This window comes from Petaurus breviceps, unplaced genomic scaffold (genome assembly GCF_028583685.1).
Source record: "Petaurus breviceps papuanus isolate PSGF00001 unplaced genomic scaffold, PetGlider_PUasm1.0 90604, whole genome shotgun sequence".
In the NCBI taxonomy this organism is placed as follows: Eukaryota; Metazoa; Chordata; class Mammalia; order Diprotodontia; family Petauridae; genus Petaurus; species Petaurus breviceps.
This window is the reverse complement of record NW_027187285.1, coordinates 3,655,959-3,683,281: the sequence shown is the minus strand read 5'-3', so window position 1 is coordinate 3,683,281 and position 27,323 is coordinate 3,655,959. Positions and strand designations below refer to the sequence as shown.

Here is a 27,323-nt window from a genome sequence, read left to right as displayed (position 1 = left end):
TCTGAACCAACAGAAAGGTTCCCAGACCCCTGCAACAACAGCACTGTCCTTCACCAGTGGACAGTATTCACTCTGTCAGCAGGACAGTCTCCAGACCCCTGCAACAACAGCACTGTCCTTCACCAGTGGACAGTATTCACTCTCTGTCTGCAGGACAGTCTCAGGGCTTCTTAACCAAAAGCCAGGTTCCAGGACTTCTTCAACAACAGGACTGTCTTTCACCAGTGGACAAATCTGGCAAAACAACATCAAAACAGACAGACAAAGTACCAGCAAAACAGCCATGTCTCCTCAGTCCTTGGCAGCTGTATCAGCAATGCCATATTCACAATGCCTATAGAGATTACAAATATGCTGATATAATTATCCATCACAAAATACGTCAAGTTTGCCATATGGGGAAATAAACTAGAAAATTTATTAAGATACCAAAAGACTGAGTCCCAAAACCAGAAAGTGAAAGCCATCAGAGTAGTTATGACATTGGCACAGGTAGATAAAGTAGAAAGCACCCACATTTTCAAGCCTTTAAAACAGAACAGGCTACCTCAGGCAAAGGTCCTCCTCTCCCCACTCACAGCAACCACCCAGCGTCCTGGAAGCGGGCTCCCAGCAGCTCCGGCCCCTGGCAGTACTCAGCAGGAGTCCTTAGCAGAAAGTCCTTAGCAGTCCTAACTAAAAAAAAAAAAAAAAAAGGGCTTTGCGCTGCCGCTGCCTCTGCTGCTGCCGCAACCGCAACAGCAACCGCCGCCAACCGCCAACTGCAGGACCGTTAGCTCGGCTTCCACTTTCTCTCGCTTTCCGCTTTCTCTTGCTCTGCTATGTCAGCACGTCCATGGGGCATGGAAGATCTTTAAATCCCATAACCCTTACAGCAGCTCAGGGGGCAGGTCTCAAAAGTCCAGGGCAATTCAAAGTGGCCCTCAGCAATCCTTCTCAGTCTCTCTCTCTGCCTCCACGAGGTGCTGCTTCCAAAAAGTCCTTCTGCCTCTCTCTTGTCTCTCCAAATCTTGTCACCAGCTCCTCCCAGTTCAGGACTTTCTTTTCACATCAACAAGTCCATCCCACAGGTGGGATTAACAAGCTCTGGGTTTTAACACAATCAATTTGAAAACCAAGCCAATACAGGGGAATCTTTAATTGCCATTACTATCACAGATATTTTGAGAAATCTTTTTTTTTTAACTGCTCAGAACAGAGTAAAAAGTGGAAATAGAAAGAATCCACTGGTCACCACTTAAAAGAAATTCCCAACTGAAAACTCCCAGGAATGTCACAGTCAAAATCCAGACCTTCCAGGTCAAAGGAAAAAATATCAAGCAGACAGAAAAAAATAATTCAAGTACTAAGAAGTCATAGTTAGGATCATATGATTTAGCAGCCACTTACATCACCTCAGTAGCCCTAACCCTCTCATTGGAGAGAGTGCAAAGTGAACATGGTAGCCCTAACCCTCTAATTGGAGAGAGTGCAGAGTGAACATGGAGAACTCCTCTCAGAGCCTCCATTTTAGGAAGGTGTCCAAGATAGCTACCTAGACATTTCCAAAGGAACTGAAAGACTTCATAATGCCTTAGAGTCATGTGCTCTCCTTAAATGAGGTTAGGTTGGGAGAGTGAGAAGCCACAAGATTAATTTACCCAGCTAAACTGAGTACAGTGCTGCAGGGGAACAAAGGATTTTTAAAGAAATAGAGAACATCCAAGCATTCCTGATGAAAAGACCAGTGCTACAGAGAAACTTTGAAATTTAAACACAGAAGTGAAGAGAAAAAAGGTAAACATGAATGAAAAATTATAAAGGACTAAACAAGGATAAGCTGTTAATGTTAAAATATGGGGTTATGATATAAATACTCTTTGATCCCTATCATCATGGGAGGGTTGGGACTCTTAGAAGAAATACAATTAAACAAGGCCTGAGAATGGTTCTATTTTGTTGATCTTTAGGAAAAAATGGAAAGGAGGAAGAGGAATACACTGTGGGGGGTGGGGAGGAATAGGAAGAGTAGGGAAATTTATTTCACATAATAAAGGATGCACAAGTAGACATCTGTACAAGAGGAGGAAATGAGGTGGGTGACTGGCTGACATTTGATCCTTACTCTCATCTGAACTAGTCTAAAGAGCAAAGAATACACATACACACACATACACGGGGGGGGGGGGGGGAAAAGAGAGGGGGGGGGGGGATTTGGATACAAGAATACATTTCATTCAAAAGAAAATAGGAAAAGGAGAGAAGTAGGAGGGAGGGAGAATTAGAGGGAGGGTCATTTTAGGGAGGGATTAGTCCTAAGAAAAACAAACTCTAAGGATGTACAAAAATAGCAGCTCTTTTTGAAGTGGAAAGAATGAAAAGTTGTGGAATTATTTGAGGAATAAATTGCAGAGCAGTTGAATATTCTGGTATATAGATGTGATGGCATACTATTGCAATGAATTCTTATAAGCATAATGACCAACCAAGATTCCAGAGGACTAATGATGAAAGGTGGTCCCTGTCTCCTGATGGAGAGGTGAAAGACTCAGAATGAAGAATGAGAACATTGAGGGAGGGGAGGGAAGAGACATGGTCAATGTGGAAATTTGTTTTCATTAACTATACATTTTTACAATGCATTTTGTTTTTCTCATGTTCTCACTTGGGGTAGGGTGGTTATGCTGGGAGGGGGAAAAGATAGGTTTTAGCTGATTAAAACAAATATATATATATACATATATATATATATATATATATATATATATATATATATACACACGCACACACACACACACACACACATATATATATTTTAAATCACCAGAAGAATGAACAAGACTCACACAGATTGAGAAATCTTGGATGTGTTGTGATCCAAAGAGTGAATACATAAATCACTTCAATGAGATCATAGATCCATGGAAGTATTGAAGTTTCCTGAAAACATTTCCTTCAATAGTTTACTTATACTTGGGCTCAGCACTGTAGTTTCTACTATAGATTCTGTCAGCTGCCTTGATAGGAAAGTAAGTTGCATTAGTTTGAAGTTCCCAGGTCCTGCCCCTTCTTATGAATATTTGTCATAGCTATTTGTAGTTATGCCATTCTTACAAAATGTCATATTTATGAATGGACATAAGTGTTAGCCCATTGGGTATTTGGAATAACAGGTCAAAGTTAAATAGATCATACTTTTGGTCAGAAGTTCCACAATTTCACCTATTATTCTAAAAGTTTAGAATATTAAATCCCACAATATAACCACTTCAAATTTGTGGCTCTGGTTTAGAAGATTGTATCCATTTACTATTCTTTGATTCAGTTCCTCCAGTCTCTCCATTTACAGGGATATTTTAGGGATGGGAACTTTTCTAGATTCCCCATCAAAGCTTTACAAAATGAAGTATGTGGCCATTATAGCATTTACTCTTGACATTTTTTGCTTAAAATGCAATTCTTTGTCACAGGGAGGTTTTAGTGTAAAAGGAAGATAGTGGGTTACTTCAAAATGACTGACAAAATTCATCCATAAAATTTAATTTTAAAAGTAAAATCACCAGTAAAAGATTTTAAGAGATTGAATTCACTTATTTCCTTCTATACAATGATCGATCAAGTGTGTCTACAGATAATTTAGCCAGTTCTCTACTTTTGGTCTTTTGGGTTTTTTGTTTGTTTGTTTTTGGTCTAGTTCTATTATTTCACTTGTCAAATGAAAATTAAAGCATTCAGACTTATTGGTTGTGATCATGGAGTGGGACAAGAATCTATCTGGTAGATCAAGGAACTCCTTACTCCAAGTCCAGTCTACTTTTTGCTTTACATGATGTCCCATAAGTCTTAGTGCAGTTTCCAGTTTTAATTTTCTTTAGCTTTTTTAAATACTGGTTTATTTTTCCAATTACACATAATGATAGTTTTCAACATTCATTTTTTTCTAAGATTTTGAGTTCCAATTTTCTCTCCCTCTCTCCTTTAACTCCCTGTCCCCACCCCACCCCCCCAAGAGAGCAAGTAATCTGATATAGATTATTCATGTGCAATCCTGTTAAACATGTTTCCACATTAGTCATGTTGTGAAAGAAGAATCAGGACAAAAGGGAAAAACCATGAAAACAAAAGAGCACCAAAAAGGTGAAAATAATATGCTTCATTCTGTATTCAGACTCCATAATTCTTTCTTTGCATGTGGAGAGCATTTTGTATTATCAATCTTTTGGAATTGTCTTGGATCTTTGTATTGTTGAGAAGAGCTAAGTCTACTATAGTAGATCACTGCACAATGTTGCTGATTCTCTATACAATGTTCCCCTGGTTCTGCTCACTTCACTTAGCATCAGTTCATGTAAGTCTTTCCAGGTTTTTCTGAAATCATCCTACTTGTCATTTCTTATAGCACAATAGTATTCCATTACATTCATATACCACAACTTGTTCAGCCATTCTCCAATTGATGGACACTCCCTTAATTTCCCATTTGTTGTCACCACAAAAAGAGCTGCTACAAATATTTTTGGTTCTTTTAGTTTCTTTTCCCTTTTTGTGATCTCTTTGAGCTATAGACCTAGTAGTGGTATTGCTGGAGTGGTATGCACAGTTTGATTGCCCTTTGGGCATAGTTCCAAATTGCTTCCCAGAATGGCTGAATCAGTTCACAACTCTACTAACAATGCATCCCAATTTTCCCATATCTTCAATATTTATCATTTTCCTTTCCTGTCATATTAGTCAACCTGATAGGTGTCAAGTGGTATCTCAGAATTGTTTTGCATTTCTCTAATCAATAGTGATTTAGAGCATTTTTATATGACTATATATAGCTTTAATTTCTTTGTCTGAAAACTGCCAGTTCATATCCTTTGACCATTTATCAATTGGAGAATGACTTGTATTCTTATAAATTTGACTCAGTTCTCTATATATTTAAGAAATGAAGCCTTTAACAGATACTTGTTGCAAAATCTCCCCCCCCCCCCCAAGTTTTCTGCTTTCCTTATAATCTTGGCTGCATTTGATTTTATTTGTGCAAAACCTTTTTAATTTGCTGTAATCAAAATTATACATTGAGCATTTTATAATGTTCTCTATCTCTTATTTGGTCATCAATTCTTCCCTTATTCATATATCCAACAGGTGTAAACTATTCTTTGTTCTCCATTTTGCTTATGGCATCACCTTTTATGTGTAAATGAAGTACCCATTTTGACCTTATCTTGGTATAGGGTGTTGTAAAGCCAAGCACAAGCAGTTCTCTTCTCAGTTCTGCTCTTTCCCAGCTTTGGCTTCTCCTTATATATGGTCATTAAGTTCCTCCCTTCCTGTTGCATAAGCAACAGGGGTTTACAAGTTCTGGGGTTCACAAGTTCTGTTTCTTAACAAAGACTTGATATAATCATGGGCAAGGCTTAAAAGAAACTTGAACTGAAACAAGGTGCTAGATGCTTAAACAGCTGAAACAAGGTTCTAAGTACTTCTTTGCTTGCCATCACAGGTGTGAGATGTTGATCTGTGCCTAGTTTCTGCCATACTATTTTTCAGTTTTCCCAGCAGTTTTTGTCAAATAGTGAGTTCTTATCTCAGAAGCTGGAGTATCTGGGTCTTAGTTCAGTTTCAAGCAAAACCGTCACACTTTAACACATTCACATAGCATTCAAAGGTTAAATCCTCACTTGCTTTGGCTTTTTGTCTTCTGAATTATATAACGTATTCTGAATTTTATAATTATCTTAACGTTCAACTTCACTTTGACTATGTGGTATTAGCCTTAGGGGTTAGATACCAAAATAATGAAGTGACCTTGGCGTAGTCATTTCACTTCTCCGTTTCCTCATTTGTAAAGTGTTTTAAGAAGCGCTCTATGACCCTTCTTACAACTATACACATAAAGGAAGAGGTCCCCCGGGGGGCTTCGAAGAACCTATGATGGGATCCCTAATTTTACTTTACTATCTATGTGACCTTGAACAAGTCTCAATCTCTGTGAACCTAGATTTCGTCATTTGTAAAACGAAGGCGATGGACAAGGCTCCTGACAGTTCCAAATGGAAGAAAAGTTTTCTTTTAAAAGAACATGAAAGACACTTCATTAATTCTCATCCTCTAGAGGGCCCCCACTCAGCGTGCAAAAACCTTGCCCCGCCCCGGCGGAGGGTTTGCACGAGGGCAATTCCACCTATGCGCATGCGTCAACTGCTGAACACCGCCCCTCCCCTCCGTCTCAATCCTCCTCCCCAACTAGGATTAACGTCTGTTTCCCATAAGCTGATTCGTTAGAAGGCTCCTCTTTTTTTTTTTTTTTTTTCCCCCTTATGAAGGATCCTTTCCCGAGCTACGGCCGCGCCTGCAGTGGTGTGCAACTTTCCCTCGCCAGCCTCTCCACTAGTGACAGGGATTAGTAGCGGTGGAGGGAGGCCGCCGTCGAAAGTGCCAACGCCATCCCTGGCCTTACCCCAACCCGGTGGGAAGGATCAAGATGGCGTGTCTGCTGGAGACCCCAATCCGCATGAGCGTCCTTTCGGTGAGTGACCCGCGGCGGCCACCCGGGGTGGGGGTGGAGGGGGGGCAGCTCCGCCGCCTTCCGTGCGCGGCCACGTTCTCCAACGACTCCCGTGGCTCCGGTCCCGTCCCCCGGGGACGGCCCTCCCTCCTCAGCCCGCGGGGCTCCGGGGAGGTGTCTGGGGAGCACTCTCTCGGGAGACTGGGGAGTCGGAGATCAGCCTCGGGCAGCAGGGACCCGGAACCCCCGGCGCCCTGGGGCCGCCTGTCCCGGGCTGCCCTGAGGTCTGTCCACCCCGAGACCCGGTCGGGATGAGGGCTGATGGCTTGTCTCCCCGCCGGGAGCGTGGGGCATCCCCCTCCCCCCGGCTCCCGCCGGAGCCCCGGGGGGGCTGGAAGGGAGGGGCGGCCTGCCGGGCTCAGGGCTCCGGCTGAGGGCCCCCCGACGTTCTAGGGGGGCAAGCCTGGTAGCGGGGCTCGTGCGGGAGTCGCTTGCGGCTGAGTTCATGGGGGGGGGGCGGTCGTGTTCAAGTCTCGTAAAAGTGTTAGTTGTCTGACCTCTTTTATCTGGAGCTGTCCATGGAGTCATTTCTCTGGCTTGAGCCGCCTGGGGTTTGTGTACTTAGTGGCGGGTGACAACCGATCGACTTCTTGGACGGAGTTAAAAGAGTAGAAAGAGGGTGACCAGACGTTCACCAGCCCGGGGAAAGGGCACGCTTGTAAGTCTGGCCTTCAGCGCTTGGAAGCCTGTCACTGAGAAGGGGAAGGATACCAATCGGTTGGGCGGTACATAACGTCGGAACTAGGACCAGTGGTGCAAATGTTGCAGCCCTTACAGTTGGAGCTGTCCAAAAGTAGTTAGATATAGGACTGGAGAAGCAGGGAACTTATTAAGGTAGCTGGAAATGTTCAAGCAGAGACTGGATGGCCGCTTATCTGGGAGAGGTGTTTTAGAAAGGTTTTCTACTTGGGGCGGGGAGTTGGAGCAGATAACTTTTTTGGAGGGGACCCAAGAGACCCTCCCATTTCTTTATTCCAATACTTTTCTTTCCACCTCTCCATGTCCTTTCTAATGCTTTGGGTTTTGAGATTCTACCTGAGCTAAGTCCCCTTTTGACTGTAGTTTTAAGTTTTAATTACCTCCCCATTCCCTTAACATACCCCGTATTTGGGAAGGATTTTGAACAGAACACCTCAGGACTAGAGAAATGGGACCTTTTCTTGTCTACTCTAGATATAGAGTAGTACATTTAAAGAGGTTACCCATAAAGAGGGTTATGGTTGCCCTGGAGACCCCAAAATACCAACACTCCCGGGTCTTGCCGAATGAACTCGGGTCCTGCCGAATGAACTCGACTCTTCTCTCAGCCAAAGAAAAATAAAATTTATTAAAAGTTCGCTTGCATTAGACACAGAGTACGTCTGTGCTAGGTCACTCTACGGTGGTCTCACAGACATGGAGACAAGATGGGGTCTTATATACCGAAGGTTGTGGGAGGAATCTAGGGGTGGTCTAGAGGAGGAGTTTGGGGAGGGTCTTCAGGAGGAGTTAATGAGGTCAGTGAGTGATTAAGGGTGGGAAGTCGCTGGAGGCCACAGACAATGGTGGGCTAGGCCTGTTCAAGGGTGGATTGATATTTTGATAGGCTCAAGAGTGGAAAGTCTAGTAACAGAGAAATGCCAAACCGAGGTTTGGGCCCACAATGTAAGGCTTATTGCCTCATGCAAATGCCTCATCCAATGAGACGATTTAATCAGAGTTCAAGGGGAGTTCCCAGAGCCTGTACCTCAAGGACTCAAGGAGAGCTAGCTGGGGCCCTCAGAGGCCATACCTCATCACATTGACAATGCAAGTATTACAGTTTTAAATAAAAGTTTACCCTGAGCTGTCGGTGACACTGCCCTAAGTCCACCTGAAATTTTATATACCTTATTTATCAAATCCAACACAAAGGTCTAAGAACATGTGTTCTCACCCTAATCAGATCAGGCCATTGTTCTGTCTCTGAAGGTGACACTAAAGAATATTTTTTGTAGTATAATGGTAGTTTTCTTTTAGCAACCTCATCTTTAAAGATTGAGCAATTCAATAAATATTTATTAGGCAACTACTGTAAGCATGGTACTGTGCTAGAGGTTAGGGAGTTATAGAGTCTAGACTCTACATGGCCTGTGCCCAAATTCAGTTTACAGTCCTGTGAGGTACCATGAACATTCCTAACTTTTAAATAAACTTTAGTGTTATCAACCGTGCATCTAAGTTTCTAGTGTTTACCTGCAGTGAAAAGTAATTTTTTGTTTTGGTCTGAAATCTTCTTTAGTCTTCAGAGGCTGCCTCCTAATTCATGTTATGATGATTATTGTTGGATAGGGCAAACTGGATGTTTAGCTCTTATCTCATGAGGTGCAGCCTGTTGGTGGGGTTGCCAAAATTCAAGATATGGTTTCACAGTTTTGTAGGTCCACAACTTCATCTCACCCAGAGTTGATTGGTGTGAGATAACTGTTCAATAAGGGATGGGATGATTTGACCCAGAATACCAATTTATTAATTGCTGATACATTTTTTAAGAGACTGAAAGCTTCATGTACAGTATTCTGGTGACCTCTTTTCTAGTATTGAGGTAGCTGGGAAACTGAATTGGTAATCAGAAGATAGATTGGCAAGCATTGCATCAGAGAGAAAGTTGGATTTGGAGTAAAAGTCCTGGCTCTGCTACTTTCTACCTGTTTGATTTTGGACAAGTTACCTAACTCCCTAGGCTTCAGTTTCCTCATCTGAAAAATGAGGGGATTTGATTAGGTAAACTTTGAGGTTCTTTCCAGTCCTAAAATTTAGGATCCTATTAATGAGTTAAATGATCATGATTATGATCATTCTAGCTAGTATTTATTTAGTGCCTTAGGCTTTGCAGAATGCTTCAGAAGTATTATTTGATCTCCCCTACAGTCCTGTGAGATGCTATTGTTATCTCCATTTTAGAGATGTGGACACTGAGTCAGGTTAAATGAATTGCTGGAGCTCATACTAGTAAATGTCTAAGTTCACATTTGAACTTTCTTCTTACTCCAAGCCTGATCCATTACCCCACCTAGCTTAAAGAAGTTAAATATTTCACTCACCCTAAAGATTCTCCCCTATACTTTTCTCTTTCAGAGAATTTATCTGTTCCACTGGCTTTAATTATCACTTACTCCACAGATGACAATTCTCTATCCATAGCACCTGAGGATTTTCTAAGCTGCAGTCTTACATCTCCAGCTTCTTGCTGCATGTATATACTTGGGAGTTCTGCCATAGCCTTAAATTAAACATCTCGACAAAGCACTACATAAATTAAAGATAGGGATGGGTCCTGTGATTTTATTTATATAGTAAATTAAATTATGTTAGAATGTAAATGCCTTGAAAGCAGTGATTGCTTCATTCTTTACATTTGTGTCCGCAAGGTAGGTCAGCACCTTCTCTGCAACTTAGCCTTAGAGAATTGTCTAAAAGTACCAAAAGTTTGAGTGGCTTTCCTAGGGTTACATAGCCAGTAGCTGTAGGCACAGGATTTAAACCTGATGGGGTTTAGGCTCTGGGAAACCTCTTGAATCTTCCCACTAGATGAGGCATTTGCTTGAGGCCACAAGCCTTTCATTATCCTAGGCCCAAATCTCTGTTACTCTTAACCTAGCCTAGCCCTCCTTTGTCCAACTACTTCCCACCTTTGGTCCTATCAAAATATCTATACCCAAATCTGTTACCCTTAAACTAGCCTAGTACTCCATTGTCATCTCCATGTAGCCTTCAGCTACTTCCCACCCTTAATCCCATTCCTAGAGTCTGACCTCAGTTCTTCAAGATCCTCCTTAGACTCCTCCTCAAGACCCTCCCCAAACCCCTCCTCTAGACCTAAATCCTCTAAATCCTAAATCCTCCCACAATCTTTCTGTATATAAGCTCCATCTTGCCTACACTGGTGCTGAGGTGGTGAAGTGAAGTGGGCTGAGGTGCTGAAGGTGCTGAGAGGGAGCATAGACTCTGTGTCAGATTATTCTGGCCCGCTTGTATTTTGACAAGTATCACAAATACTTAGACTCCTTAAGAATCTTAAGAATTATGGAGAATCTTTAATAAACTTTGCATATGTAAATTTGCATAAGTAAATAAAATTTACTTTTACTGAGAGAAGACTTGAGTCAAATTCATTCCGCAGGACCCCGGCATGTTAGTATTTTGGGGTTTCATGCACCTCTTAAACCCTAAGCCTCAACAAAACCAGTCTTCCTGGTTCAAAGTCTTCTCTAACGGCTGTACCACTGATGCCTCTCATGGATGTAAGCAGTTATTAATTCCTCATCTTCCCCACAGCTATGACTACATACAACATTTATTACTTTCCACTTAGAATAATAATACTAATAGCCTCCTAACTGATGCTATTACCTCTCTAGTCTTTTGATTCTTCTTTCCCTCCAAATTAATTTTATTCCCAAACTTCTCTATCAGAAGTATCACTTCTCCACTAAAAAATATATTGGCTCCTAATTGTTCACATGAAAAGCTGTGATACACGTGGTACAGCGGAAAGAGCACTGAACTTGGAAACATGGGATCTGAATTCAAATCCTAACTGCAACTCATCTGCTTGGTTTTAGGCAAATAACTTTCTCTGTGCCTCAGTATCTTCATCATTACAATGAGGACCTTGAACTAGATGACCTCTCTGGATGTTTCAGAATCTCCCATTTACCCTTCTAGCCATTGCTGTTCATACAGACAACCTGTGCTTCCACTAAACGGGTCTGTTCTATTTCCTGAGTACATCCTGCAATTTCTTACCTCAGTGTTTTCGTTCACACAGAATAGCACATTTCTGTCTAAAGAGATAGTGCCCCTATCTCTTTTTCTCTACTTGTACAAATCCAGTTTATCTCTCAAGATTGATTTTAATGCCCGCCTTCTCTGTGAAGTCTTTCCTGACCTATTTGAAACTGTTCTTGGTGACGTGTTGCACTCTAAGTAATAATTACACTCTTAGTAAAGGGGCAATATAATTGATGATAAAAATGAATGAAACATCTTTACCTGAATGGGAAGCAATGCAAAAAAAAAATTCACAGTAAATATGTTATATAGATACATTTAATTCAGTGATTTTGTGTTTGTGTATGTATATCTGTGCATATTTTAGCGTGTACCTATTTATTTACATTCATAGAAATTTTAAATAAGAGATGTGGTTTATATGTGGGAATGTTCTCTATTTGGATCAATATAATGTAAGTTTTCTATTAATTTATTAACTATGAACACTAATTTTTTAAAAGTCCATAGAATCATAGATTTAGAACTAGAAAACTCCTTAGAGGTTATCAGGTTCAACCCCCTGATTTTAAAGATGAGGAAACTGAGGCCTATAGAGGTTGTGACTTGCTCAGTCATATAGCTAGTAAGACTCTAAAGTGGTATTTGAACCTATGTGTTCCTGACTTGAGTCCAGCATTCTCTCCATTACACCAAGCTCTCATCAATTGATACCTTTTCTTTTTATGGCACAATTAGTTTCTTCTATATACTTCACTTGCCATTGAATGCTGCCTTATAGCCAAGAAAAAGTTAAGCAAAATCAGTCTATCCAGCAGCTTCATATTAACGTGTATGTGATATTCTGAGGGGAGAAATGTGTGAACACTTATTTTGAATTGGATGCTTAGTTCAGCCATCCAACAAACATAGATTCGTTCACTCATATGTGGTTCTGGGACAGCTCATATCAATTGCACAGGTCCTTGCCCTCAAGGAGCTTAAAATATAGGTAGAGGTCGGTGGAAAAGACATGTAGACAGATGAATATAAAACAAAAATAATAAGTATATAGAAGTAGTACATTATACTTTTAAATCATATAAAAATCTTTTTCTGGTTGGGGGATAATTAGGGAAGATTTTATGGAGGTAGCATTTGACTTTTGGCATTTCTAATTTGTACCACCTTCATGTTCAGGAGTTGAAATCTCCATATCTGACAATAAACTTTTAGCTTTTCACCTTTCCATTACAAAACCATACTCTTATCTGCCTTATGACCTCCAAGCCTTTTACCCCTCACATCTATCCCTGACCATCTCTCCTGCACTAGCCACTCTCTTCCCAAACTTCTTGACCCATTGGTGAGTCAATTCAACTCTGTACTGCTCTCTCTTGGACAGTTCTATTCATGAACTGCTGAATGAAGGTGGAGAAAATAATACAAGTATTCTGATGGCTACACCACAAATTTATGTTATACAATCTCAACTGTGCCCTGACTATTGGTAGGTAATTCTACTATACCTCCCTTATCAACTCATTATCTCACTCTTCACAGCAGCTCTTCCAAACTTTTTCATCCCATCTCAAACCTCCCATAGCTCCCCCTTCTCTCACCCTTTCAATGGAGATCCTTGCCTCATATTTTATAGGAAAAAAAAGGGGGGGGAGGGTTATTTGCCATGAACTTTCTCTTCTTCCCTCTTCCTCATCTTCTCTCAAGTGTTTTCTGCCACTTTGTTTTCCTTCACTCCTGTCTCATATGATGAAATAGCATTTTGTCTTTACCAAGTCTGTTCTGCTTGTCCAAGCCATCCCATTCTATCCCATTTCCTTCAACAGATTGTTCCCTCAGTCAGGATGTTCTTTTCTATCTTATTAGTTTTATATTTTTTGTCGTATGTGTATTTTTATATGTACTTGTTTTCTCTTCTATTGAAATGTAAGCTCATCAAAAGTCAGGATTGTTTCATCTGTACTTTGTACTTTATCCCCAACATCTAGCACAGGGCCTGTCATAATAGATACTTCTTGATTGATTGATTTTGACTTCACTATCACCATCTACCCACTTCTTTTCCTACTCTTTCTTCCCAGTGAATAAAATAAAGCCTTCTTGTAAATAAGCATAGTTAAGTAAAACAACTTTAATTTCCTACACATTGACTGTGTCTGAAAAGGCATCTTTTTCTGCACCTGTATTCCATAATCTCTTTAGCAAGAGGTGGGAAGCATGGTTCTTCAGGTAGGTGGTTAAGTGGATTGAGTGCTGGGTCTGTCAAGTCAGGAAGACCTGAGTTCAAATGTGGCCTCAGATACTTAGTGGCTGTGTGACACTGGAAAAGTCACTTAACCTCTACCTAAGTTTCCTCATCTGTAAAATAGGGAACATTATAGCACTGACCTCCTAGAGTTGATGGAAGGATCAAATAAGATAGTAATTGTAAACTTCTTAGCACGATGCGTGGCACATAGTAAGCATTTTGTAATTGTTTGTTATTGTTATTATTTATTAGGTTTCTGGGTTTGTGAGTAGACATTGCATTGATCAGAGTCCTTAAATCTTTCAAAGCTGTTTTCCTCTACAGTGTTGTATAAAATGTTTTCCTGGTTCTATTTGCTTCACTATGTATTAATTCACACAAATCTTCCTGCGTTTCTCTGAGTCCATCATACTCGTAATTTTTTTTTAATGGCAGAAGAATATTCTATTGCATTCATATACCATAATACAGCCATTCCCCAACTGATGTATCACCTTTGTTTCCAATTCTTCCCTGCAACAAAAAGTGCTGTTTTTTCCTCTTTGATCTCTTTGGGGGGGGGAGGGGTCTATGACCAGAGTGGTATCTGCAGGTTCAAAGAGTGACTTTTGAGATTTAGCCTTTAATTGCTTTTCAGAATGTTGGAACCAACTCAGATCCCCAGCAAGAATGCATTAGTAGGGGCGGCCAGGTGGCTCAGCGAGTAAGAGCACCGGCTCCAGTGTCGGGATGACCTGGATCAAATCCGGGCTCAGATACTCAGCACCACACCCAGAAATAACTGGCCGTGTAACCTTGAGCAAGTTACTTAACCCCAATTGCTTAAAAATAAAAAAAAAAAAAGAATGCATTAGTAACGTTAACCTCCTATATAGCTTTAACCAACAATAGTAATTTTCCATCCTTTTTGATGATTTGATTTCACATCCACTGAGGTGTTTAAATTAGATTTCATATTAATTTGGAACATTTTTCATATGGTTGTTGATAGCTTGCCTTTCTTTTTGAGAATTGTCTTTTGATATTATCTGATCATTTATATATTGGAGAATGACTTTTGTTCTTAAGTATTTGTATCAATTCCTTATATGTCATGGATAACTGACTCTTATCAGAGAAATTTCCTGTAAATATTTTAAATTCTTAGTTAACTATTTCTTTTTTATTGTAACCTCATTTATTCATTCATTCATTTGTTTTTGCAAAAGCTTTTCAATTTTATGTAATCAGAATTGTTCATTTTTTTCCTCTTGTGATTATTTCTGCCTCTTGTTAGGTCAAGAACTTCTGAACCCTTATCCATAGCAGATAGATATCTTCTTCCTTTTTCTTCTCATTTGTTTGATACAACCTTTTATATGTAGATTATTTATTTGGAGGTTAGTATGGTATGTGGCATAAATTGTTTTTCTCTAAACCTAATTTCTGCCAGATTGCCTAACAGTTTTCTTGACAGTCCTTACCCCAGTCCTTGGGTTCATCAAATGCTATGCTACTGTGTTCAATTGTATCTGGGTTTCAGTTGTATCTGTATCTCTTCCATTGATCAACTTAAATATTTTTTAACAAGCACTAAGTACTTTTGATGATTATTGTGAGGTCCTCTTTCTTCATTAAAAAAAAATTCCCTGATATTCTTGGCAGGGTGGTTTATGTTCAAAACATCTTTACTTTAAAAGCCTTTTGTCCCTCACTGTTGTGCTGTTACCGCTTTTCCATTTTTTTTCTCTTTCCTATCTATTTCTTTTCTACTTCTCCTTTCTCTTTTCTTTGTTTTCCTTTTCAGCTGCCTCTTTCTTGTTACTTTAACCATAGTGTGGAATGCAGTTAAAAATAGTTTTGTATTTTCTTTACTTAATTTTAAAATTGAGTTCAACATTTTAACTCTTTAAAAAGAAATAACTAAATATGGTTATACACTGATTTTTACTTTTATGTGCCTCTAAAGTGTGAACTAAAAGTGCAACATGAGGCACATTTTCAGATAAGGTCAATGTGTGAATTTATTTTGCTTGACTATATTTGTTATAGGAAGGCTGCTTTGGGCTAGGGAGGAGAAATGATGCGTAGTGATAGTGATACAAAAAAAAGAAGAAAATTAAAAATGCCAATGAAACATTAAGAAATACACATAAGGGGCAGCTAGGTGGCCCAGTGAATAGAGCACTGGCCCTGGAGTCAGGAAGACCTGAATTCAAATCTGGCCTCAGACACTTGACATACTCTGTGTGACCTTGGGCAAGTCACTTAACCCCAATTGCCCTGCCTTCCCTCCTCCAGGAAAAAAAAAGAAATGCACATAAGAGTAGAAGTTTAGAAAGGTGTATAGGCTGAACAGTTTTGTTAATATACTTTTAAATTTAATATACAATTTAAAAAACTGGATTAATTCAGTCGCATATATTTGTGTTCTTTGTTCATTGATTGTTCGTACTTGTTGATATTTAAGTTCATAATAAAAATAAAATATTAAAAATGAATATGATATGACTAGAGGGCTGGCTTGATTAGAGGGAAGAAGTCATGCTGTATAAGTCATAAGATTAACAAATAAGGTGAAATTGGATCGTGGAGGAACTTAAATACTAGGCCAAGAAATTTGTTCTTGATCCATCAAACTAGAAATGTAGAATCTTTGCCCCCCCTCTACAGCTACTGGGGAGAAGTAGCTTTTCTATCTTGAGCTCACTAGTAACAAAATTGAAGAGTATTCTGAAGTAAATTGGAATTAGGAAATGAATTTTTAATGTTCATTGTAAGACTTGGAAGGTTAAGAAAAAGAGATGAGGCTTGGTGGCAGTTCAGAGGCCATAAGGATTCAGTATCTTTTGAGTGACAAAGGTAGGAATGTTAAAAGTTGAGAATGAAACTCATGGAGTTTTAAAAATTGAGGGATTTATTAGTTCTTCCCCTCTTGAATTATTTAGTATCACTTTGTTTTTATTGTTAGTATTTACTTTTTTACATGGTATATTCTCCTATGATTTTGACTGCCCACCATTTTACCTATTGAATATTTCAAAACTGAATGTCCTAGAAATCTCTTCAACATAATTTATCTAAAATTCAGTTCATTATCTTTCTGTCTCTCCTTTTCCATATTTCCTGTTTCTATTGAAAGTACCACCCATTGTAAATGCCAGGTTTATAACCTTGGCATTATACTTGCATTCCTTACTCTCCTTCATCTCAGTTGTTCAGTCTCCAAATCTTTAACACAGCTTATTGCAACCAATCCCTCCTCTCTAATTGCAGACCTACACTCTTAATTCTTTAACACAACTTCTTGCAACCAATCCCTCCTCTCTAATTACAGACCTACACTCTTAATTCAGTCCCTCATCACCTCTCATCTAGATTACTCCAACTGCCTCCTAATTGGTCTCCTTGCTTTGTCTTTCCCCAACCCATTCTATCCTACAGATTGCAGCCAGAGTAATTTTCCTTAAGCATTTATTTGACCATGTGACTACCCAACTCAGCCAAATCCAGTGGCTTCTGATTGCCTCTAAAATAAAAGCTCCTTTTTTTTGAAACCCTGTAGAACCTAGCCCTAATCTTTTTTGCCTCATTGAATGTCACCTCTGTCCCCCAGCCTTTACTGATCCAGCCAGTCTGCCCCTATTCTGTTCCTCACACATAATGTCCTATCTTTCTTTTCCTTCCCCTTACACTGGCTGTCCCATATGCCTGGAATGGGGGACACCATCATCACTCTACATTCAAACTTTATCTGATTCTCCCTAATTGCTAGTGCACTCTCAAATGAATAGTTTTGTAAAGCACTTAGCATAGTACCTGGCACACAGTAGGTGCTTAATAAATGCTTATTCTCTTCTCCCTCCCACCAAAGTATTTAACTATTTTATATATTTTTTTATTTATTAACTGGATATTTATGTTGTGTATTTTTTATATGTAGTTGTTTTTCTTATTAGAATATGAGCTATGGCAAGTAGGGATTTTTTTCATTCTTTGTGCATGACACTGTCCCTGGCACATAGTAGACTCTTAATAAATACTTGTTGATTGAATAATACTTGGAGTACCTACCTCACAACTTTGAAAGATTTCAGAATGTTGAACAAATGAAATAATATATGTAAAGCACTTTGGTAAACTTTAAATTGCTATTTAAATATCAGTTGTTATCAGCAAAGGCAATATTCCTTATACTTAAACTCAATCCTTGGTATTGAATGATTAAAAGAACCTGATTGCTGTAAACATCAGTCAATTCAGATGGCAGGAAAGTCTCATTCTAGACCAGAGGTTCCCAAACTTATTTGACCTACCATCTCCTTTAAAAAAAATACTCAGTGCCCACCTGGAAATCTGCTTTCTTTAACCCTTTGATGTTTTTTTTTTTCAAATTTGAGTCATTTCAAAAAAGTATAACGTGTATGTTTTTAAATGGTATATATTAAATGTAATAATATATTGTAGATTTGTGGGGTTTTTCCTGCATTGAAATGTTGATGATGTAATATTGTGTCATGTAACTATGTAGTATCATATTATAAGTTATTACACAATGCATGCTGGACTTCCCTCCTGCCAACATTTACTTGTTAAGACCTGTCAACAGACTTGCCCACCAATCAGTTATAACTTGCTTTTTATGTGTTTATTAGGAAAATAATATAATCACTAGGACTTATCTGTTACACAACAGATGAAACATGCATGAATGGTTTTTCAAAATTTTCTTCTCTTCCCTTCTTTATGCTTCCACCACCCTCTTATTTTTATTCAATATCCCCCAGTTGTACCCAAGCCTACTATTGAAACCTCCTGGCCCCATGGTTGGGAACCTCTGTACTATGCTAACTTAACAGTTGAATCCTCAACTGGAATGACACCTCCTCATTACCCAATCCCAGACCCCATTCAAGATGAGTTAGCCTAAATTGATATACTAAAGAACTTTTCTTGGATTAATCAACTAGTATTTCAAACTAAGGGGCATCTCAGCTTCCAGAAGGACCATTTGTTGGGGGCATACTTCCCCTTGGTTTACCATACCTGGTTCTGACCTATAGCCATGACTTTCCTATTACCCCAGAGCCTGACAGCTGTAGGAATTATTTGCCCAGTTCCTGTTCACTCTAGATGAGAGAACATAGATGGCAACCCAAACTCTGAATGTTACCAAAAAATGTGTTACCTTACTGGGCTTGGTACTGTCATTCCAGATGACTAGCATTGCTGATGAGTAAAACCACAGAACCAGTAAATAGGCATAATAGTACTCTATTCCTTATTGAAGAGAAGTAGGACCCCTTCACCACCACATAGCTCTAGTTTGAATTTTTATCTGTGATCTAGGAGGAACAATGGGACCCTTTTATTCAGAATCAGATAAATTTAATTCAACAAACTTTATTAAGCATCTGCTATGTACAGAGTACTGTGCTAGACACAAGAGATCCAAAGCTAAATAAGATATGGTTAAAGCCATTTTGTCAAATATTTCATTGACTTCAGATCACTCTTGAGTGGATGCCTGCACATTTATCTTTTTGTCCTAACCAGGAGCACCCGAGCTCACATCCTATGCTTATGTCATGATACCTTGCCCTCCAGAAATTTGGGACTATTTGCAAGAGATGCAGCATCTTATGGTGAAGAAAACACTGGACGTGGGGGTCAGAGAGATGTGGTTTCATGGTAAAGATCTGCCAAATTTCTGACTATAAGAAAATTACTTGATCACAATGAAACCTCAATTTATTTGTAAAATGGAGATTATAATGTTATCTATCTACTTCATGGGGTTATTTTGAAAATCAAATGAAATATAACTGTGAGCTATTAAAAATAAACAAAAATGAAATAAATTAAAAGCTTTTACATCCTCATCTGAGTTGATGGTTTGAGGTGGCACCAGGTGTGGAAAGACCTGATTATTCATAGCTCATATGATGTTTGTGTCCATGCCAGCAGACACTAGAGGATTACACAACCGGTTACCCAGCCATGAACCATCGCTCCCATAGACTTTATTCTGGGTCTTCCTCCTTCTTTAGGTGCATAGACTTATTTATCAAACATCAAACATTAAGCAATGCTTACATCTAGTAGGTACATCTACTTAAATGCTTATTGAATTTAATTGTAGAGTGCTGGGCTAAGGAAAAAATACAAAATTTAGGTAACATTCAACCCCTGCTTCTGGCATGTCTACACACAATGCTTGTAATCCCCACTACTGAAGAGGCTAAAGCTTAGTGGGTCTCTTCAACTCAGACGTTCTGGGCTGCAGTGGATTATACCAGTCAGGTGTTCAAATTGGGGTGAGGGGCAGGAGGGAGCACCTGTTGCCTAAGGAGAGGCAAACTGGCCCAGGGAGGAAATGAAGCAGGTCAGAAGTTTCCTGTGCCTGAGTGTGCTTAAATTACTCTCTATTCTTAGTCTTTGGAATCGGAAAGTTACTATTGGTGCTTGAAAGCTGATGAGGTGTCTACAACATGGTAGTTTTTATTTTCAGACTTGAAGTATTTTTGAAATAAAGGTTTATTTTTCCATGGAATTCTAAAGCTTTTTTGTATGAGAAAGAGTGACTTAAGACTTTGAAGTACCTTAAAGTCTGGCTTCCAAAAGCTGTCTTAAATTTGTTCTTTGAAAGATTATGGCTACCCTCTTTTTCTAGTGGCAAAGAACTGGAAACTAAGGAGGTTTCCAATCAATTGGAGAATGACTGAACAAGTGATGGTATGTGAAAGTAATGGTATGTGAAAGTAATGGAATATTATTACATCATAAGAAATAACAAAAGAGATGGTTTCAGACAAATTTGGGAAGACTTATGAATTGGTGCAGATTGAAGTGGGTAGAATTAGGAGAAAAGTTTATAAAATAACAACACTGCACAGAAAAACAACTAGAAGGTTTAATCACTCCGATCACTGCAATGACCAACCATGATTCTTGAGTACTGTTAATAAAACATTAATATGAACCCTGGTGCAGAATGAGGCATATGTTGTTGGATATGACTGGTGTGTGGATTTGTTTTATTTGATTATGCATATTTCATACACATGCAAAGTGGCATCCAATGGGAATTGTCACATTCCCTGAAAATACTCTTAGTATGATTAGGCTTTAGTTATAGTTTTATAGTGTAGTGTGATAAATAACAACTTGAGTTTTAATGAATAATGAGTTTTAATAAATATTAACTAGCAGTGTTAAAAGTATATTGGGGGGGAGGGGAAGGGAAGGCAAGAAGCTTAAATGTGATATCTTCCTGGTAGGGGAAAAAGAGGAAACCTAGGAGTAACAGAATGACTTTCTCAAATTTAATAAGTGCAGTTGGCTGGAAGATGTCTTAATTCTTTGTTTCTCTACAATGCAGAAACGAGATCAGTGGGTGGAAATTTCAGCTTTATAATTTGGGGGTAGGGGGCATGAATAAGCATTTATGTAATGCCTACTACGTACCAGACACTATGCCAAGTGCTTTATAATTATCATTTATAATTTATAATTATAATTTATAATTTATAATTGATCTTCAAAACAACCCTATAAGGTAGATGCTGTTATTATTTCCATTTTATAGTTGAGGAAACTGAGGCAGGCAGAAGCTAAATGTTTGTCTAGGGTCACACAACTAAAAGTTTCTGGGGCTGGATTTGAATTCAGGTCTTTCTGACTCCAGCCTCAACATTATCCCCTGTGCTGCCTAAGTGCCTCTAAATGTGAAAAACTTTCCCACTTGCCAGAGCTAATCCAAAAATGAGATGGGTTACTAAGCAAAGTACTGAGTTCTTCCTGGTCACTGAAAGAGTTCAGGCTGAAGGAAGATCTTGCCAGGAGTATTCCATTGCAGTATTCTCTGAAGTAGGATCATGGGGTTACTCCTGTGGGCCTGTGACCTGATTCCAAGGGTTGATTGCTATCAATTCAAGGGAAGACAGTTCACACCTACTTTAATGGTCAGTCATAAGACTTATCTCCAACATAACCCTACCCTTGTTCCCCAACACTTCACCATTCTATTCCTCCCCTCTACTGTTCAACCTGTCAGCTTTCTTTCTGAATCAGGTGTCAGATCCTTAGGGCAGTTATAACCTAAACTAACCACTACTCAGCTATCTACAGCACTTGTGCAGGTGTCATTGGCCAAATTCTACCCTTCCCCCTAGATCATTTAGGGACAATGGCAGGAGCCTGTTGGAAAGCTACCTCTCACTTGAGGGCAGTGAGAGCCCTCACCTCTTCATTTGGGGTGGCACAGCGAATCAGACAGCATGAGCAAGAATGGATGGATTATGATCTAGATCAGAGCTATCCTTACATTATCTTCCCCTCTTCTCCCCCCACACAATCCATCCATCTTACAAAGTAACCTATTTTTCTTGAAGTCACCACCATCCTTCCAGTTATCTAGGTTTGCATAGCCTCAATGTCAACTTCAGTTTCTCCCTTCCCATCCCACCTATCTATCAATTGCCAGGGTTGTTGGTTTTACCGTTGCATCTCACATTGGTCTTTGTCTTTCTACTCATAGAGCTACCCCCCTACTTCAGGCCCTCATCACAAGATGACTGGACATGGCTTCCTAATGGTTTCTTTGCCTAATTTAACTCCTCTCCCCAATTCATCTTCTCTGTAGCTGCCAGTGATCTTCCTAAGATACAGATATGATCATGTTACTCTTACTATGTAAACTCCAAGAGTTCTCTTTTGACTATAGGATCAAATATTATTTCATCTTTATCTTGTCCTCTTAAAATTTGTATTTTTTGTACAGTTTATATTTTAGTACAATACTATACGTATATGATTTATAAATAAGTTTTGAGACCTCTGTTCTAGAGAATTTTGGAATGAGAGGTTGTACTTCATGACTTCTGAGGTGTCTTCTTGATTATAGTATTAAAACTCTTGATTCTTGTTATCTTTTATCCACATTAGAAATTGATTAGACCCTCTTTCTACCCCCTAATTTCTTTTTCTTTTAAAGGAAAAAAAACAGAAATAAATGGTGATTTCAGAGTGTAACTTCCTGGTATTATGGATCAAGACAGCTCTAATCTTACTAAGAACAAAAATGAGACAGTCAGGACATACATTGGAATTTAAGGAGTGAGAGTTGCAAGCTGATAATACAGTTAATTATTATCTTGGAGAAGCGTCAAAGTGACAGTGAAAAAGAGGGGTTAATCTGGGGGAGGGTGTCTGCTGTTAATCTAAGGATTCTAGAGAACTGCAGTTAGGATACAAATAAGATAGAGAATTCTACATGTTTGATTGCAACATAATGTGGGTTATTTTAATTACAATGAGAAACCTTTCTAACAGAACATCTGCCTATTGGGGCAAAAATAAATCTATAGCAATAGTACAGGGCTCTCCACTTATTTTGATGATTGCTATATGGCTGTATACACAGGACAGAAGAGATTTTTGAATTGGATGGGAGGTTGGGATTAGATGTCCTCTAAAGCTTTTTCCAATGATAGGTGGAACTATAAATTGGCTCAATCATTTTGAACATTGTATTAAAAAAGTCAGTGAACTATACATGCCCTGACCCAACATTACCACTCTAGGCATATCCCCCAAGAAGGTGAAAAAGGTAAAGTTCCCATATGTAGAATCATCAAGCATTTACTAAGCACTTTTTATCTAGCACTGTAGTCAGGAATTACAAAGACTAAAAAATTAAATATTCCCTTCGCTTAGGGAATTTACAGTCTCACAGAGGAGATGACCTATACAACATTCACAACCTAAGCCCTTCCAACCTTTCTAGTCTTCCTATACTTTTCTTACATAGTAAGCATGTATATATAGTGTATTTATATACACATATATAAAACGTATACAACAGAATATATACATATACACTACACACACACACACACATATGTATATATGCTAGTATATACACATACTAGTATTGGGCTACACTTTCCCCCATACTCTGCCACACCATCTCCTGTGTCTGTGCTTTTGCCCTGGGTATCCCCCCAGCCCAAAATGCTCTCCCATTTCATTTCCACCTGTTTAAATCCTGTGTATCAGTATGAAACAATAAATACAAGTTAATTTTTTGAAGGGTGGCACTAGCAACTGTGATATTCAGGAAAGGTTTCACATATTTAAGCTGTCTCTCAAAAGAAACCATTAAGTGCTATGAGGCATAAGTAAGTAGGGATTAAACTTTGAGCATAGATGGGAGAGGAAGCAGCAAACAACTCCAGTATCTTTGCCAAGAAAACCCCAAAAGGGGTCATGAAGGGTCTGACAAGACTGAACAACAGCAAAATGTCACAACCCTCCTCAAAAACCTCTGATGGCTATTCACTCTAGGATCAGATAGAAATTCCTCAGTCACTGGAAGCTCTTCATAATCTGAATCCAATTTACAGCCGTATTATACACTACTTTCACACACTCTAAATAGCCAGATTGACTTTCTTGACCCTCTTCACATGCAACCTGACATCTCCTGTCTCCTCACCTTGGCATTGGTTGCCATCTTCTCCAGCTCATTTTTACAGATGAGGAAACTGAGGCAAACAGGATTAAGTGATTTGCCTTGGGTCACACATTTACTTAAGTGTCCAAGGCTCTATTTGAACTCAGGAAGATCCGGGCTGCGAGGTAGCACAGTGAGTAGAGTGCTGGCCCTGGAGTCAGGAGGACCTGAGTTTGGATGCAGCCTCAGACAGTTAACACACACAAACAAAAAACCTAGCCGTGTGACCTTGGGCAAGTTACTTAAACCCAATTGCCCTCCAAAAAGCAAAAGAAAAAAAATGAACTCAGGAAGATGAGTTTTTCTGACTTCAAGTCCTGAACTCTATCCATTGTGCCATTAGAGCTACCCAGGGTTGTGACATGGTCAGACTTAAAATCACTCTGGCAGGTGTATGGAATATTGATTAAAGAGGAAAAAGACTTGAATCAGAGAGATAAATTAGGAGACTAATCCAGGCAAGAAGTAGCCCTGAGTGGAAAGAAGGGGGCAAGTTGAGGAGAGATATAGAGACAGAAATGAGAAGATTTGAAAACTGGATATGGTGAGTGAATGAGAGGGATGAATCCAGGAGGACACCAAATTTGCAATGCAAATGAAGTATGTGTTAGGGAAAAGAATAGGCAAATTGGGGGGTTCGGTGAATGAGTTTGAGGAAAGATAATGAGTTTCTGTTTTGGACTTAGTGTTTGAAATAAGGAAACTGAGTCCAGGAGAGGTGAAGTAACTTACCCAATGTCATGCAGATAGTAAGTGGTAGAGCTGGGATCTGTCTAACCTCTTGAAATCCTAATGATTATTGGAAACAGAAATCTTTGCTTTGTCCTTAAAGATCTTTGTAATTTTAGTGCCATGACTAGGAGCATCAGAATAATGGTATTAACAAGATGGGCTTTTGTGACAAGAAAGAAACCCTATATATAAGTATAGGACCATTGAAAGAACTGTGTAGTTTACCAAATGCAGTCTAGCACAGTATTTTCCTACTCAGAATTTAGGCCAAGTATATTGCCCTTTTTTCTTCTGGTTTTATAAGTGCAAAAAAAATAAAACTACTTAATTCATCTGTTTATCTAGAGGTTATTGTGTGGGGTATGGATCTAAGTAAGTTTGTTTTTCTTCCTATTGTTATCTGATTTGCCCAGTAGCATTTATTGAAATTCCTTTCTCTGTTATGTAATGTTATCAGCTTTTATAGCATAAATCCATATAGCAAAAACATAAGAAAGAGTAAGAAATTTCTAATATCTCTAATATGCTTCAGTGGTCTCTTTCTGTTCTTTTAAAAATTAAGTAATTATTTAATTTTCTAGATTACATTTTAATTTTAATAATTTAATTTTATAAACATATAAAATAATAGTAAAAATATTTCTGAATATGGAAGTTTCTTCCCCACCGATTTGCTCTTTAAAAAAAACAAACAAACCTATTCCCTAAAGTACTCTTGATATTTTTGCTCACTAATTTTTCCATATACATTTTACTCTCATTTTATTTGTTTACATAAAATGTTCTACTGGAATTTTAGCTGCTAGTATTTTAAGTCTGTAAACTTCTAGAATAGTGTTGTTCTTATTCAATTTACTCTTCCTAGCAAAGAACTTTTGCTATTTCTGTTGATTCTACCATTAAAGTTATATGTTTCTCTTCTTATTTAAGTCTCATGTGTCCAATGTTAGACTAATACCCAAACATTTAATTTTTCTTATTCTTCCCTTTAACTTATAATATACCTTGTAACTATAATTTTTTAAAAGCCCTTTCCTTATGCAGTACTCTGGAGTTCAAAATGCACTTCACTTGGAGGTCATATTTGAGTCTCACAACAGCCCTGTGGATATAGGTTACATATATTATTATCCCCATTTTACAGAAGAAAAAATTGATTCAGAGAGGTTTTGACTTTTCCATGGAATGTAGGAATTCATACATACTTAAATGAAATACTATAACAATTGACAATCCATTTTAAACAGGTTAACTGCAGCAGGTTTTACTATTAAGTCTGTTCCCATTTTCTTTGTTTAGTGAGAAAGTCATTTGTTTACACAACTATTGACTGATTACCCTGCTTGGGGCACAGTAAAAGTTTTTGTAAAATTTCCTTATCTCTATAATGAGAATTCCTCATTTTATAATGTTATTTAATTCTTTTTTTTTTTTTTTGCCTTTTTTTTGGAGGGCAGTTGGGGTTAAGTAACTTGCTGGCTAGTTTTTTTGTGTGTGTTAAGTGTCTGAGGCCAGAACCCAACTCAGGTCCTCGGCTGACTCCGGAGCTGAGGCTTTACTCACTGTGCACCTAGCCTCCCCTGTTATTTAATCCTTAATTTGCTATTTTCATTTCCCCAAATATCCTATTATGTCTGAGCTATCAATGAGTTATAATTTCATCTTATTTTTGAAATAATAAAATAAGTTTTTTTTAGAAAACAATAAAATACATTTATAGTAAAATTATACTAATTATAATAGAAATAATAAAAGTTTTTTTAAAGAAAATTTTGTTCTTTTAGTCAGGATTATCTAAATTACTTTCTGTTTCATTATTTTGATATACTTGAGAGAAGATCATTATATACTGAAAGTCTTCAAATGAGCCATCATTTAATCATAAGTATACTCTCTCCTGCTGTGAGATACAAGCCCTGAACACCCTACATAGGAAAATGAAATGCTGGAACCTCTTAAAACTGTCAGTGACCAACAATATGGTCATGAGCCTCTCAAAATACTTAAAGCTTTTCTAGTTTGGTGTAGGGCCTATTGGAGCTTGAGCTTTGATTATTACCTAGCCTTTAAAAATCTGGGGTCACACATCAAGAAGATACATTGGAATTAGATGTTAGTTGGAGCAGACTTATTTTCTGAATATTAATGCCGCTATCTTGTCAGATATTTAGCATTATGGGTAATTTTGTGAACTTGTCATTTGCATGACTTCAGTTATCATTTTTCCTCTACTTTCTAGGAAGTGACAGCTAGCAGTCGCCACTATGTTGACAGGCTATTTGACCCTGATCCCCAGAAAGTTCTACAAGGTGTTATGTAAGTAGTATTTATTTAAGAGCTTATTTTAAGTTTTGTTTTCAGCATTTGAATCTTGTTTTATACTTCCAATTTTACTTGGATTATCTTTGGAAAGCAGCACATGTCACTTAGTGATTGTGTTAGTTTTGTTTTTACAATTTAAGGAATTGATTTTTTAGTAACTGAAGAGGAAGTATAGTGTTACCCACAGTTACAAATATTTCCTGTGTACAAATATTTTTGCTAATATTGTGTAAATT

The 27,323-nt window shown here is 38.4% G+C and overlaps 1 protein-coding gene across 3 annotated transcripts in view; it reads left to right on the top strand.

Moving 5' to 3' along the window:
• The first annotated feature begins 6,299 nt into the window (after positions 1 to 6,299).
• Positions 6,300 to 27,323, top strand: part of ARMC8 (armadillo repeat containing 8) — a 131,516-nt gene continuing 110,492 nt past the window's right edge. The window contains exons 1-2 of one of the 3 annotated variants that reach the window (XM_069063901.1): positions 6,300 to 6,499; positions 27,005 to 27,081. In XM_069063901.1, coding sequence (XP_068920002.1) covers positions 6,455 to 6,499; positions 27,005 to 27,081 — 122 coding nt within the window. In that variant the 5' untranslated portion in view covers positions 6,300 to 6,454. The remainder of the gene's footprint in view (positions 6,500 to 27,004; positions 27,082 to 27,323) is intronic. The other 2 variants (XM_069063899.1, XM_069063900.1) reach the window with 2 other exon arrangements.